General features: G+C 39.4%; 1 protein-coding gene and 1 non-coding gene across 2 annotated transcripts; one reads left to right on the top strand and one right to left on the bottom strand.

Moving 5' to 3' along the window:
• Positions 1-6,640: 6,640 nt before the first annotated feature.
• On the bottom strand, positions 6,641-6,744 carry LOC148544984 (small nucleolar RNA R71). Its single transcript, XR_015901961.1, has one exon. It is a non-coding gene; the product is annotated as a small nucleolar RNA R71 (small nucleolar RNA).
• An 847-nt stretch (positions 6,745-7,591) lies between these two features.
• Positions 7,592-8,545, top strand: LOC107615593 (uncharacterized). Its single transcript, XM_016317645.1, has one exon. It carries the CDS (start codon positions 7,592-7,594, stop codon positions 8,543-8,545), a length of 954 nt encoding a protein of 317 aa, XP_016173131.1.
• The last annotated feature ends 6,698 nt before the right edge of the window (positions 8,546-15,243 follow it).

The raw sequence follows: 15,243 nt of genomic DNA, 5'->3' as shown, positions 1-15,243 counted from the left end.
TGGTCATCTCTTCCAGAGCCTGAGTGAGAGCAGTAGTCTCACTGCTAGAGGAAACTTCCGCAACTGCCTTGGGATGGTTGTTCCTGTGCCTGACATTCTGGGTAGATTCAGCTAGATCGGTGATCAGTTGCCACGCTTCTGTTGCCGTCTTGTACTTCTTCAGAGAGCCATTACTTGCAACATCTAATGTAGTCTTATCCTGAGGCTTCATGCCTTGTGTGAAGTAGCTGATCAACACCATCTGGTCAATCTTGTGGTGGGGGCATGAATCTAGAAGATTCCTGAAGCGTTCCCAATATTCATAAAGGGTCTCTGAGTCGCCTTGGATAATGCAGGAAATCTCTTTTCTTAGTCTGTCTGTGACTTCAGCTGGAAAGTATTTTTCCAAGAACTCCCTTCTGAGTAGATTCCAATTAGTGACAACCTCTTCAGGTTGAGTGTAGAACCACTCCCTTACCTTTCCCTCACGAGAAAACAGGAAGGCAGATAGCAAAATAGTGGTCTCATCTGCACCATGACGCCTAACAGTTGAGCAGGCTGTCTGAAAATCCCTGAGGTGCTTGATAGGCTCCTGAGCAGGTAAGCCATGAAACTTGGGAATTAGCTTGATTAACGCAGTCTTCAGTTCAAAATATGGAGCCAGATTTGGGTGACGCCCTTGATACGGTTGCAGTGTAAAGTCTGGAGCGCCTGCTTCCTGGAGAGTAATCCTTCTGGGCTCCGCCATATTACCTACACATAAATCAACAGAATTAGTAGAAAAGGAGCTTGTTTCTTCCTCAGATGCCGCTTCAGATTCGCCTTCAGATAAGACTGGTGAGTTGGTAGTAACCACTTTACTGCCCTCAGAGGCTAACCGATGCCGAGCTCGCCTAATACGTGAAATAGTTCTTTCAATTTCAGGATCAAACGCAGCTAAGCTCGGATCACGCAGTGAATGCGTCATTCAATGAAAGAAACATACAGCTCATGGTAATAAAATAAAATAAAATATGCAAAAATTGAAAAATTAAAAATATTTACACTAACTAATAATTTAGCACGCTATTGCAACTCCTTGGCAACGGTGCCAAAAATTGATGGAGGTGGAATTTAGCACTGGGTGTAAGAATCCCAGGTCGTCTCCCAACGAGTTGACAAAAGAGTGCTATTTTATTAGTCAGGATTTTTCTGAGAATTTTTAGAGTTAGAGAATGTGAAATTAAAATAATTATAAATTAAGGCAATGAAAATTAATGAGAGAATTTATGTAATCAATTAAAAAGCCTTGACCGGGGGAATGATTAATTGGAAGTTCTATCCTTGTTGGAATTCTCTCAAGTGTAGTATCAAGAGGTTGTTGTTTTCACATAGTTAACCCTTACTAAATAAAGGAAAGTCAAGCGATTGAGCTAACTCTTATTCACAAGTCCTAATCCTCTCCCTTGGGAAGGATTAGCATTAGTAAATAGAGAATTAGCCAACAACTTCCAATTTAACTAATCACTTGAGCATTCTAACTCAAGGGTCTCCTTTTAATCAACTCCCAAGTCAAGAGTCTACTCCATTGACATGAATATAACTTTCACAGAAATATAAGAAGAAGACATGATAAATTAAATAAATAAGAATTAAAAATTAATTAAAAGTAAAAATAGTTCTTTGCATTAATAAATCCTAAAATGTAACATACGTATCTGAACAGGGTTAATAAGTAATCAAAAGAGTAAAGGAATAAGAAAGCAAACTAGAATAATGAAACTTCGACGGAGGTAGTGACTCTTCTCAATATCCAAAGCAAAAGCATAAGAAGAAAAAAAATTAGAAATCTATGAATGTAAGGGAAACCTAGAGGAAGTGTGATTTCTCTCTAAGATTCCAACCTAAAACTAAAAACTATGCGAATGAGAATGTGTGTTGAGTCTCTGATTGTCCCATGGATCTAGTCTGTCTTTATGGGCCGAAAACTGGGTCCAAACTCAGCCCAAAATCGCACCCAGCATTTTTTACGATTTCTGCAGGTAGCTCGTGTCACGCATACGCGTCAGGTACGCACACGCGTCGTCGTGCAAACTCCAATTCACGCGTATGCGTCAGGTACGCACACGCGTCAATCCTCGCTGGTTGTCTCCTTTATTTCTTGTGCTCCTTCCATTTTTGCAAGCTTCCTCTCCATCCTCTAAACCATTCCTGCCCTATAAAGCCTGAAAACACATAACGCACAGATCACAGCATCGAATGGTATAAAGGGGAGTTAAAAATATACAATTTAAAGGCTTAGGAAGCAAGTTTTCAATTATAGAACAAAACTAGGAAGGAATTGTAATATCATACAAATTGTATGAATAAGTGTGCAAAGACTTCATAAAAAGCACTCAATTGAGCACAAGATAAACCATAAAATAGTGGTTTATCACCTACACCATAAATCCTAAACCACAAACCCTAAAGCCTGAACCTTAGACCATAAAACCTCAACCCCAAACCATAAACCCTAAACCCTAAACCCTAAAGTCTAAACACTAAACCCTAATCCTTAAACCATAAACCTTAGAAAACAAACCCTAAAGCCCAAATACTAACCTCTAAACCATAAACCCTAAACACCAAACCCTAAATCCTAATCCCTAAACCATAAACCCTAAACCCTAAACAATAAACACTAAAGCCCTAAACCATAAACCCTTAACCCCAAACCATAAACCCTAAACTCTAACCCTATACCCTAAACACCAAACAACAAACCCAAAAGCCTAAACCCTAAATCATAAACCCTCAACCCAAACCATAAACCCTAAACCCTACACCCTAAACCCTAAACCACAAACACTAAACCCTAAACCCTAACCACAAACCCTAAAGCCGAAAAAATAGACCCTAAACCCTAAACCCTAAACCCTAAACCCTAAAACAAAAACCCAAAACCTAAAACCCTCAACCCTATAACCTAAACCATAAAGCCTAAACCCTAAACCACAAACACTGAAGCCTAAACCCTAAACTATAAACCCTAAACACTAAACCATAAACCCTTAACCCCAAACCATAAACCCTAAACCCCACACCCTAAAACCCTAAACCACAAACCCTAAAGTATAAACCCTAAACCATAAACCCTCAACACCAAACCATATACCCTAAACCCTAAACCCTACACCTTAAACCATAAACAACAAACCATAATGCCTAAACCCTAAAATATAAATCCTAAACCCTAAACTACAAACACTAAACTCGAAACCATAAACCCTAAATACTAAATCTTATACCCTAAACCATAAATCACAAATCCAAAACCCTAAACCACAAACCCTAAACCCTAAACCATAAACCTTCAACCCCAAACCATAAACCCTAAACCATAAATACTACACCCTAAACCCTAAACCATAAACTCTAAAGCCTAAACCCTAAACCATAAACCCTCAACCCCAAACCATAAACCTTAAACCCTAAACCCTACACTATAAACCCTAAACCCTAAACACTAAACCCTAAATACTAAACCATAAACTCTAAACCCTAAACCCTAAATCATCAACCCTAAACCCTAAAACCTAAACCACAAACCCTAAAGCCCAAACACTAAATCCTAAACCCTAAACCCTAAACCCTAAAGCTGATGCTAGGGCATCTTAGGCTAGTTTCACTATCCTTTTTCCTTATTTTTAATAGTTTTATGCACTTTCTTGAGCTATAAGTAAGCAAATTGGGTAGAAATTCGTGTATGCCTATATTCTTTTAACCATGAGTAATTTGATGCAATTTCATGATGATTTATGCTATGATTACTTGTATGCTAAGAATGATAAGAATTCTCATGACTTTAGCAAGCCTTTGATGCATTCATTGGTTGATGATAGGTGAAGGAAAGCATGGAGGAAGGTTGAAGAACGAGCATGGAAAGGATGAGGAGGAAGCAATGTTGGTGGCTAAGTTAGACCACCAACGTTGCCTCAAATGTTGGAAGAGAAACAGAGCACTTCTCTGCATGGTAGCTGATGCTCACATTTGAAGTAGCATTGGACATCCAACGTTATCCCCAACGTGGTGATAAAAACTTCAATTCTGGAGCTAAGTGAATTGTGAGTGGTGCGTATGCGTTTATGATGCATACACGTAAAAAAAAGCAAATTTTGATATCTGCGCGGAAGCGTGCAGTACGTGTACGCACCAAAATCGAACGTTGGAGGTCCAACGTTACCTCAAATGCTTCCTCCAACGTCTACAATGCCAAGCCTAGAAGTTGGAGTCGAGAATTTTGAATCGATCCGTACGTGCCAGTGATGCGTACATGCGGATGAAAAAAATACCAATGTGCGCGTAAGCGTACAGTACACGTACGCGTGAAAACACCAACGTTGGAGTGAACGTTGGAGGTCCAACGCTGAGTCCAACGTCCCCTACTTTGTTTTTAAGCTGCAAAATGAAAATCTTGCATCCACGCGCAAGCGTGCAGTATGCGTACGCATGGATGAGCATTTTTGACCGTTTTGAACGGAAGCTCGTGGCACGCGAATGCGTAGGTTAGCTGACGTTGGCCCTCCAACATTGAGTCAAACGCCAATGACAGCAAGCTTTCGGGTTTTGCTGGTTTAGTTTTATATGGCGTTTGAGTCAATGTTGGCCCTCAAACGTTGACTCAAACGTGAAGCATCAGGATTCAAACTTCACACAGATCTCTTATCAACACCAAGGAAAACCAATTGGAGCCAATTTTAACCCAATTCCATCAAGGCCAAAAGCCCAATTCAAAGCTTGAAGATCAATGGAAGAAAGTATATAAATAGCTTAGAATTTAAGTTAGAGGAAACTTTTTCACCTTTTCTTTTGACTTTTCAGCTACTGGGCAATTTACATCTTTTGTATTTTTCATTCTCTGTTAGTTAATTTCCAGAATGTATCGTTCAATTCCAATTTCCATTTTGAGAGCTATGAACAACTAAACTCCTTTCATTGGGTTAGGGAGCTCTATGTAACTCAATGGATCAATATTAGTTTTCATTCATCTTCTTCTTTCTTTTCTCTTGATTTTACTAGAAAGCTTTCGGTCTTCAACAATTGAATAGTTATCTTGGGAAAGAAGCTATTCATAATTGGATCTCCTCGGAACCTTGGAAGAAGAGTGAGGAGATCATGCTAGAAATGCTTTCTCACATTGGATTAGATTGGGGTTTGGATGGATATAGTGACCTGTAATCCTACTAACAATTTGATCTATAAATTTGTATGGTATAATCAGTAACCAAACTTCATCTCTTCCCATGAGCACTTAAATCAAGAAATTGGGAAATTGTTCATGCTTAGAGAGATTGCTGAGCCAAGGAATTGGGATCCAATCACTTAAGATTTCCAAGGAGATCAATGAATGCATTCATTGCGGAAGAGATGAAAATGAATTTCATCCGGAGAATTGTACATCTCCTGAACCCAATGAATCCCCCATTCTCTGATTTACCCATTCTACTTACTTTCTGCCCTTTAATTTCATGCTAATTCCCCCTTCCCATTTAATTTCTTGCAATTTTAGCTTCTGCATTTTAATTCCTTGTAATTTAATTTTCTGTTCCTTTAATTTCTTGCAATTTCAGTTTCCCACCAATTTTTACTTTCTGCAATTCCAATTAAATTCGGATTTCGCTCAACTAGTATAATTCTCCAATTGTAATTGATCGATCTACCAATCCCTGTGGGATTCGACCTCACTCTTTTGTGACTTTTTACTTGACGACAATCCGATGCACTTGCTGGAAGGAAATTTGTCTAGAGGCAAAATTATGCGCATCAAGTTTATTGCGCCGTTGCCAGGGATTGGTTTTGTATTGATAATTATTAAATTTAAGGATAACTAGATTGAGCACTTTACTTTTTCTTTTGATTTATTGCAATTTAATTTTAATCATTCATTTTATTCTCTGCAATTTTCTGTTAGTTATATCTCTTTAATTTTACCTTACTTCTTTACTTTCCAGCAAGCTAACCCACTAACTATTTGATAAATTACTTTAACAAATCTAACTATACTCTATTTGAGTAGATTCTGCACTTGCTGTTTCTTGTACTTGTTCATTGTATGACAGGTAAAAGAAAGGAAATTTCAACCTCATTTGATAGTGAACCAGAAAGAACCTTCCTGAGATTAAGGAGGGAAGCAAGAGGAAAGAGGGTTGTTGGTGCAGAAGAAGAGGATGAATATTTTGATATAACCATGGAGGATGATATTGAAAACCATCATGAAGAAGAGGTGAATAACCATGCCAGAAGAGGTGGAGCTAACCCTGCTGGACAAGAGAGGAGAGTCCTGGGATAATACATCAATCCAAATCCAGGAAATTGTGATAGCAGCATTCAAAGGCCAGCTATCCATGCTAACAATTTCGAATTAAAGCCTCAGCTCATAACTCTTGTCCAGAACAACTGTTCTTTTGGGGGTAGTGCACAAGAGGATTCTAATGAGCATCTCACTAAATTCCAAAGGATTTGTGACACGGTTAAATCTAATGATGTTCATCCTGACACCTATAGATTGCTACTGTTTCCATTTTCTTTGAGAGACAAGGCATCAAAATGGCTGGAGTCATTTCCCAAAGTAAGCTTGACCACCTGGGAAGATGTAATGAGCAGATCCTTGACAAGATTCTACCTTCCACAAAGAGTAAAAAGGCTAAGAACTGAAGTGCAGACATTCAGACAGCAGGATGATGAAACTCTATATGAAGCATGGGAGAGATTCAAAGACTTGACGAAGAAATGCCCCCCTGACATATTTAATGAATAGGTGCAAATCCACATCTTTTATGAAGGGATGAATTGTGAATCAAGGAAGGCTGTAGACCACTCATCTGTAGGTTCCCTCAATAAGAAGAAGACCATTGAAGAGGCCGTTGATGTTATAGAGACAGTGGCTGACAATGAGTACTTTTATTCCTCGGACAGGAGCAACAACAGGGAAATCTTAAAATTGAACCATATGGATGCAATCCTGGCCCAGAACAAGATAATTACCAAGCAACTGGCTGAATTGACCAAGCAAATAGAGAAGAATCAGGCTACAGCTATTCACACTCAACCCTCACCCCAAGAAGAATTGGAGACAGAAGAAGGAGCTAACTGGGAGGAAGTTAATTACCTTGGAAACTCATCTAGGCAAGCTAATGATCCTTACTCCAAAACCTATAATTCTGGTTGGAGGAACCACCCAAACTTTGGGTAGGGGAACCAACAAAACCAAGGCCAAGACCACAGACCACACAATCCAACCCAGTACAACAAATCCAGGCACCAAAACTCCAACCAAAAACGATACCATACCACACAAAATACTCATTCACATCCACCATACCACAACCGTAACAACCACTCTCCACACTGCAATTCCAACCAATCAGCACCACATGATGAGGACAGAATGGCCAAGATGGAAGCTATGCTTGCAAACCTTAACAAATAGTGTGAAGACATGAAAAAATTCCGGGAAGAGGAAAGAGGTATTATGAAAAGTCGAGGGGAGGTTCTTAAGAATCTCGAATTTCAAGTAGGACATCTTTCACAACAATTTCCAAGGCCCACTGATAGTTTCCCAAGTGATACATAGAAAAATCCAAGAGGAGAAATGAAGAAGGTAAGGTGGGAAGAATGCAAGTCAATCAATCTAAGCAATGAAGAAGGTCTGAAGGAAGAATGCTTCATACACTCAGAGCATGATGAGGGAAAACCAAGGAAAGATGTAAGGGAGATAGAAGAAATGTCTAGCCCTGAACAGAGGAAGGAACAAAAAGAGAAAGAATACCTCGAGCCCTTTGTGCCGCAAGCACCATTCCCACATAGACTCAAGGGAAGTGAGGAAGATAGGTCATATTCAAGATTCCTAGACATTTTTGCAACACTCAGTGTCAACATCTCCTTCATCAAAATTCTTCAACAGATGCCAATGTACATTAAGTGCATGGAAGAACTGTTGACCAAGAAAGGAACCTTAAAAGGGGGACAAATAGTGATAATGAACAAGGAATGTAGTACCCTCATCAAGAAAGACATACTCATGAAGAAAAAAGATCCAGGGAGTTTTCATATTCCATGTGCCATAGGAGAGACAAAAATTGACAAAGGATTCTGCGACTTAGGAGCCAGCATAAATGTGATGCCTCTATCTCTCATGAAGAAGTTACAAATCAATGAGCTGAGATCCACGGATGTAATCGTCCAATTGGCAGATAAAACTCAGAAGAAGGCTGAAGGGCTAATTGAAAATGTATTGGTGAAAGTAGAAAACTACTTCCTCCCCACTGATTTTGTTGTTCTGGACATGGAGGAAAGCTACCTGCATCCCATTATTCTGGGGAGACCATTTCTAGCAACTGGAAAATCTCTCATTGATGTAGAACAAGGAAAATTGATATTGAGAATACATGATGAGCAGCTCACTTTCCAGGCCTTCAAACCCGTGCATGAATCTGAGCAAGAGAGCAAGGAATTAAAGGAAGAGCACATTGAGAGTCTCCTAAAGGAGAACAGAAATGAACCACAGGGGCAGCATCTGGAGCTCTCCCTGATTGATAAAAAATAAGCTCAAAAGAAGAAGCAATGAATGGAGTTCAAGGAAGAGCCTAAGCCACAAGAGTTGAGAGGAGCAGCTAGCAAGGGACTTCCTGACACAACACTCATGGGAGCACCACTGGAAGAAGAGGGAAGATTTTTGAAGAAATTACCAAGGGGATGGAGAAATAAAAAGATTCCTACAGAGGGTTTTTCCCCTGGAGACAAAGTAATATCAGCCCACCATCCACCAATCCCACCCTATCTTCCAACCATTCCATCTCAATTACCTCAAGTGTTCACCATTAGAAAGGTCCTCTCCCTAGAGCATGTAGAAATCATTAATGAATCAAGTGGAGACTGCTTCACTATAAGGGGAGAAGACCTAAGGCACTACAATCCACCATGACAAAGACCAACCGTCAAGCTAGTGACGCTAAAGAAGTGCTCCATGGGAGGCAGCCCATGATTTAGTTTTCCTTGTTTTTAATACTTCAGTATGAATAATGAGTGTTGCTCTAGCATGAATTCAAGACCACGTTGACAATTTTTCATGACATTGAGAAGCATATGATCCAATCCTAAGTTTGGTGTGCCTACAGGCACACTAGGATACCTTTCAAAAATAATGATCATAATGCCAGTTTGACATTTGTTTCTTGGAATTTATAGCCAAACATTAAGTTTGGTGTTCTATATATTGCAAGAACAAGTCATGAGAGTCAAGTTTTCTTGAGCTTTGAAAGTCATGAAAGTGCAACCATGGTTATAATTTTTAGTTCATGTTTAGAAATAGCAAAATAAAGTTTTTCTCATGATGGTTTAACCAAAAAGTGACACTAATTTCATTGAGATTTCAATGACAACATTTGGAGGAAGTAACACTTTGAACCATATGACAAAACACTAAGTTTGGTGTCCTCCAAGACCATATATGGTGGCACCAAAAAGAGTCATGGTTGGTTAAACAAGCATGAGAAATGATAGCCAAGGTTTTAATTTTAAAATATTAATTGTTCTTTTACCACCACCTGTTAGTACTCACTCCTTTTGTCTTGTTATGATGGTTAGGTGCACAGAGAACTATTTCATGAAAGGGACAATACAAGGAAAGGAAAGCCTAGCATGAAGACAAAAGGGGATCACATGGCTTGAAGGGTGAGTCTGAACATCCTTGGAAGAAGCACTTGAAAGACCGAAGAGATATGCTTCAGGAAGAGGCAACTTTTGTCTTTATTCAACATTGCATGCACAATGTTAATTTATCATTTGTCCCAATGAATCCTAGCCATCCATTCTTCATTAAAGCTTACTATAAAAAGCCTCACTTGAACCGTGCATGTGAACCAAAATCTCACACTTCTTGTACTCAGATATTGAACGCTTTTGTTCTCTAAAATCAAAGCCTAGAAGCCATGTTCCTTGTGCAACAAAGTACCCTTGTTCACTTGCCTCCATAACACTACCTTAACTTCAAATACTTTCCCTCCGAGGGTGCATCACACCAACCCATTCTCTTCATAGACCCTTAACTTCAACTTGGCCAACCATCAAGGGAAGCATGGCTTCTTCTTCAAGCTCTAAAAGAAGAAGAGGAAAGGAACCCATGGTTGAAGAAGGTGAAAATGAATATGATCGATGGAAGTTCAGATCATGGTACCATCAACTTGGGTGGACGAATGACAAGAAGATATATCCAGAAGTCCCTTTCCAGCTACCTGATGACAGGTGCCTAGAAATGAAAGCCAAGATCAGAAAGAGAAAATGGGAAGAGCTTACCTCACCAATCACCAGGATTAATACAAACATCATAAGGGAGTTTTATGCTAACACCCCAAGGCTTAATATGACTGAAGCCCCAACTTACAAGAGTTATGTACGGGGAGTGGAAGTGGACTTTAGTCCGAAGACTATCATGAAGGTCTTAGGACTTAGGCCAGCACATTTTGATGAGCCAGGGTACCACGAAGGAGTAAATGGAAACCCAGATTATGATGAAATATCTAGCGATATCTGTGTGGTGAATGCTGACTGGGAGAGGGACAATCAAGGAAGGCACAAGTACTTGAAAAAGGGAGATCTCATCCTTGAAGCAAAAGAATGGTATGAGCTGATAAAGAGATCAATTCTTGGCACAGTAAACACATCGAAAGTCAACAAGCAAAGGGTTGTCATGCTACACTGCATAATGGTGGGGGGAGAGATAAAGGTCCATGAGATAATTGTAAATGACAATTCAAAGGGTTGCAGAGAAAAATTCTGCTGAAGCCTGGCTCTATTACCCAAGCACCATTATGAGGTTATGCATGAAGGCCAGAGTGCCATTAGAGGATGCACACCTAATGTGGCTGTATCCAGGCATGCCCATAACCCTCGAAAGAATGACGAATGTCACAGAGGCACAGCAAAGTCGAAGACAACAAAGGAGGAGAAGGAGAGAAGAACCACAGGAAGGAGAAGTGCAACAAGAAGAGCAAGGAGGGGAGCAACAATTCCAACCACAAAACAACATGGACATGGGGCGGATCCAAGAAGCAATTGAAAGGCTCTTCGAACAATACATGAGAGTGCAACAAAAGCAAGAAGAGTTCCATTCACAGTACATGAGAGCTCAACAAAGACAAGAAGAGCTTCAGCTGAGAATGATGAGTCAACAGAGAGATTATGAGTCAAGATCTCTAGTTATGCAAAGAGAACAAGATTCATAATTTCAAGAATCTCTCAACCAGCTTGCCTAACTTCAAGTTGATAACATGAGAGCCTTCTAGGAGTTCACGACCCTTCAGGATGCAAGGTATGGGGTTCAAGCTGATTATAACATAAATAGCCAAATCAAGTTCAACTACATTGGGGAACATCTGCATAGCATGGACCTAGCATTTCCAATTTACGATGAATACCTCGAGGAAGGGAGTGCCAGAGAAATAAACAAAGCAAAGTAGAAGAGACAATGAAGAAAGCTGGATTCTGGCAAAAGCTAAAGGGCAAAGTCAAGGGAGAAAGTAGTAAGCAAGCAAGCGATAAGAAGAAGAAAGACAAACAGGATAAAAAATGAATGGTGGACTTGCTCCTTGGCTACTCCATTCAATAAAGAAAGAACATGTTTGTCTTAGTTGATATTCACTTATGGTTTTAGTCATCTTGCATTCCGTATGTTTTAATCATTGCAATAAGTGTGCTAGCCTAAGTGTGTGTGCTTTCATTATCACTTGTTAAATACTTTCCTAGTTCCCTAAGTCTTTTCAATTAAATAAAAGAAATGATTGAACATAGAAGTAGAAGAGTTCCTTTTTAGCAAGTAGTAAAATAACAGTAAGTGGTGGTGTATGTTTGATTGTGCAGTAGCTCACTTACAAATGAATAAAAGGATAGATTGCTCTATTTCTAGGTGAAAGTTAGCTTACTGTCTATGAACCTTAGTAAATAAAAGTCCTTGGTTGAAAAGGGAAACAAACAAAAAGAAAAGAAAAAGAAAAGCCAAAAGTGGCAGCAAAAACAAAAGATAGCAATGAATAAGGCTAGACACCAATAGCTTGGACCTTAGGACATATGCCTGTGGTGTCAATGTACTAGGATCTGCTTGGATGATTAGGTTCTATGGAGTTCTTTAACACTTGGTAACTTGGGTTAACTAACCCGGGATTATCAACCAAACTTCCATTATCAAGAGCAACGTAGCTACAAGACATTTAGTAACCCAAAGAGGTGCTGGGCATCAATGTCTTAAGAAGATTTGTGAGCCAAGTGTCTGTAGTGAAAAATGTGTCAAGTACCAATAAGCTAAGAAACTGCTACAACACATGACACTGAGCTAAAGTCTACAGGAAAAGAAAATAAAGAAAAACAACTACCAAGGATGAATGAATAATAAGAGGTCGTAGCAGTATGATAATTGATGCTTGAAGGAGACTTTGTATACCTAAAGATCAATAAGAAGTGAGCTGTTGCATTTTTCTGCATAAAACCCCATTTACTAATAATAATGACTTGCTGATATGAACATTCCCTTCTGTTTCATTCTTTCTTCTTAATAAATTCAGTACTTGCTTAGGGACAAGCAAGATTTAAGTTTGGTGTTGTGATGCCAGGGTATCTTAGGCTAGTTTCACTATCCTTTGTCCTTATTTTTAATAGGTTTTATGCACTTTCTTGAGCTATAAGTAAGCAAATTGGGTAGAAATTCATGTATGTCTATATTCATTCAACCATGAGTAATTTGAAGCAATTTCATGATGATTTATGCTATGATTACTTGTATGCTAAGAATGATAAGAATTCTCATGACTTTAGCAAGGCTTTGATGCATTCATTGGTTGATGATAGGTGAAGGAAAGCATGGAGGAAGGTTGAAGAAGGAGCATGGAAAGGATGAGGAGGAAGCAATGTTGGTGGCCAAGTTGGACCACCAACGTTACCTCAAACGTTGGAAGAGAAACAGAGCACTTCTCTGCATGGTGGCTGATGCTCACATTTGAGGTAGCATTGGACATCCAACGTTACCCCCAACGTGGTGATAAAAACTTCAATTCTGGAGCTAAGTGAATTTTGAGTGGCGCGTACGCGTAAAAAAAAGCAAATTTTGATATTCGCGCGGAAGCGTGCAGTACGTGTACGCATAAATGAGTAGTTTTGACCATTTTGCGCGGAAGCGTACGGTACACGTAAGCGCCAAAATCGAACGTTGGAGGTCCAACGTTGCCTCAAATGTTGCCTCCAACGTCCGTGATGCCAAGCCCCGAAGTTGGAGTCGAGAATTTTGAATCGATGCGTACGCGCAAGTGACGCGTACGCGCAGATGAAAAAAATACCAATGTGTGCGTAAGCGTACAGTACGCGTACATGTGAAAACGCCAACGTTGGAGGGAACGTTGGAGGTCCAACGCTGAGTCCAATGTCCCCTACTTTATTTTTAAACTACAAAATGAAAATCTTGCATCCACGCGCATGCGTGCAGTATGCGTACGCGTGGATGAGCATTTTTGACCCTTTTTTCACGGAAGCGCACGGTACGCGTACGCGTGGGTTAGCTGACGTTGGCCCTCCAACGTTGAGTCAAACGCCAATGACAACAAGCTTTCTGGTTTTGCTGGTTTAGTTCTATATGGCGTTTGAGTCAACGTTGGCCCTCAAATGTTGACTCAAACGTGAAGCATCAGGATTCAAAATTCACACAGATCTCTTCTCAACACCAATGAAAACCAATTGGAGCCATTTTCAACCCAATTCCATCAAGGCCAAAATCCCAATTCAAAGCTTGAAGATCAACGGAAGAAAGTGTATAAATAGCTTAGAATTTAAGTTAGAGGAAACTTTTTCACCTTTTCTTTTGACTTTACAATTACTGGGCAATTTACATCTTTTGTATTTTTCATTCTCTGTTAGTTAATTTCCAGAAAGTATCGTTCAATTCCAATTTCCATTTTGAGAGCTATGAACAACTAAACCCCTTTCATTGGGTTAGGGAGCTCTGTGTAACTCAATGGATCAATATTAGTTTTCATTCATCTTCTTCTTTCTTTTCTCTTGATTTTACTAGAAAGCTTTCGGTCTTCATCCAATTGAATAGTTATCTTGGGAAAGAAGCTATTCATAATTGGATCTCATCAGAACCTTGAAAGAGGAATGAGGAGATCATGCTAGAAATGCTTTCTCATATTGGATTAGATTTGGGTTCGGATGGATATAGTGACATGTAATCCTACCAACACTTTGATCTATGAATTTGTGTGGTATAATCAGTGACCAAACTTCATCTCTTCCTATGAGCACTTAAATCAAGGAATTGGGCAATTGTTCATGCTTAGAGAGATTGGTGAGCTAAGGAATTGGGATCAATCACTTAAGATTGCCAAGGAGATCAATGAATTCATTGATTGAGGAAGAGATGAAAATGAATTTGATCCGGAGAATTGTACATCTCCTGAACCCAATGAATCTCCCATTCTCTGATCTACCAATTCTACTTACTTTCTGCTCTTTAATTTCATGCTAATTTCCCCTTCCAATTTAATTTCTTGTAATTTTAGCTTCTACACTTTAATTCCTTGCAGTTTAATTTTCTGTTACTTTAATTTCTTGCAATTTCAGTTTCTCGCCAATTTTTACTTTCTGCAATTCCAATTAAATTCGGATTTCGCTCAACTAGTATAATTCTCCAATTGTAATTGATCGATCTATCAATCCCTGTGGGATTCGAAGTCACTCTTTTGTGAGTTTTTACTTGACGACGATCCGGTGCACGTGCCGGAAGGAAATTTGTCTAGAGGCAAAATTCCGCGCATCAAAAGCCTAAACCTTAAACCCTAAAGCTTAAACCCTAACCACAAACACTAAAGTCTAAACCCTAAACCATAAACCCTCAACTCCAAACCACAAACCCTAAACCCTAAACCCTACACCACAAACCTTAAAGCCTAAATCCTAAACCATAAACCCTAAACATACACCCTAAACCATTAACCAAAAACCCTAAAGAATAAACCCTAAACTATAAACCCTAAACCCTAAACCATAAACCCTCAACCCCAAACCATAAACCATAAATCCTAAACCCTACACCATAAACCCTAAACCACAAACCCTAAAGCCTAAACCTTAAACCATAAAACCTCAACCCCAAACCATAAAACCTAAACCCTACACCCTAAACCCTAAACCCTAATCCCTAAACCCTAAAGGATAAACTCTAAACCACAAACCCCAAAGCCCAAACACCAACTCCTAAACCAT

This window comes from Arachis ipaensis, chromosome B9, assembly GCF_059453495.1.
Source record: "Arachis ipaensis isolate K30076 ecotype BB chromosome B9, ASM5945349v1, whole genome shotgun sequence".
In the NCBI taxonomy this organism is placed as follows: Eukaryota; Viridiplantae; Streptophyta; class Magnoliopsida; order Fabales; family Fabaceae; genus Arachis; species Arachis ipaensis.
The sequence above is the reverse complement of the archived record's forward strand: the minus strand, read 5'-3'. Positions and strand labels throughout refer to the sequence as shown.

Excerpts from the sequence above, each read along its gene's own strand:
- LOC107615593 (XM_016317645.1), top strand. The coding sequence starts at position 7,592 with ATGAAGAAGGTAAGGTGGGAAGAATGCAAGTCAATCAATCTAAGCAAT.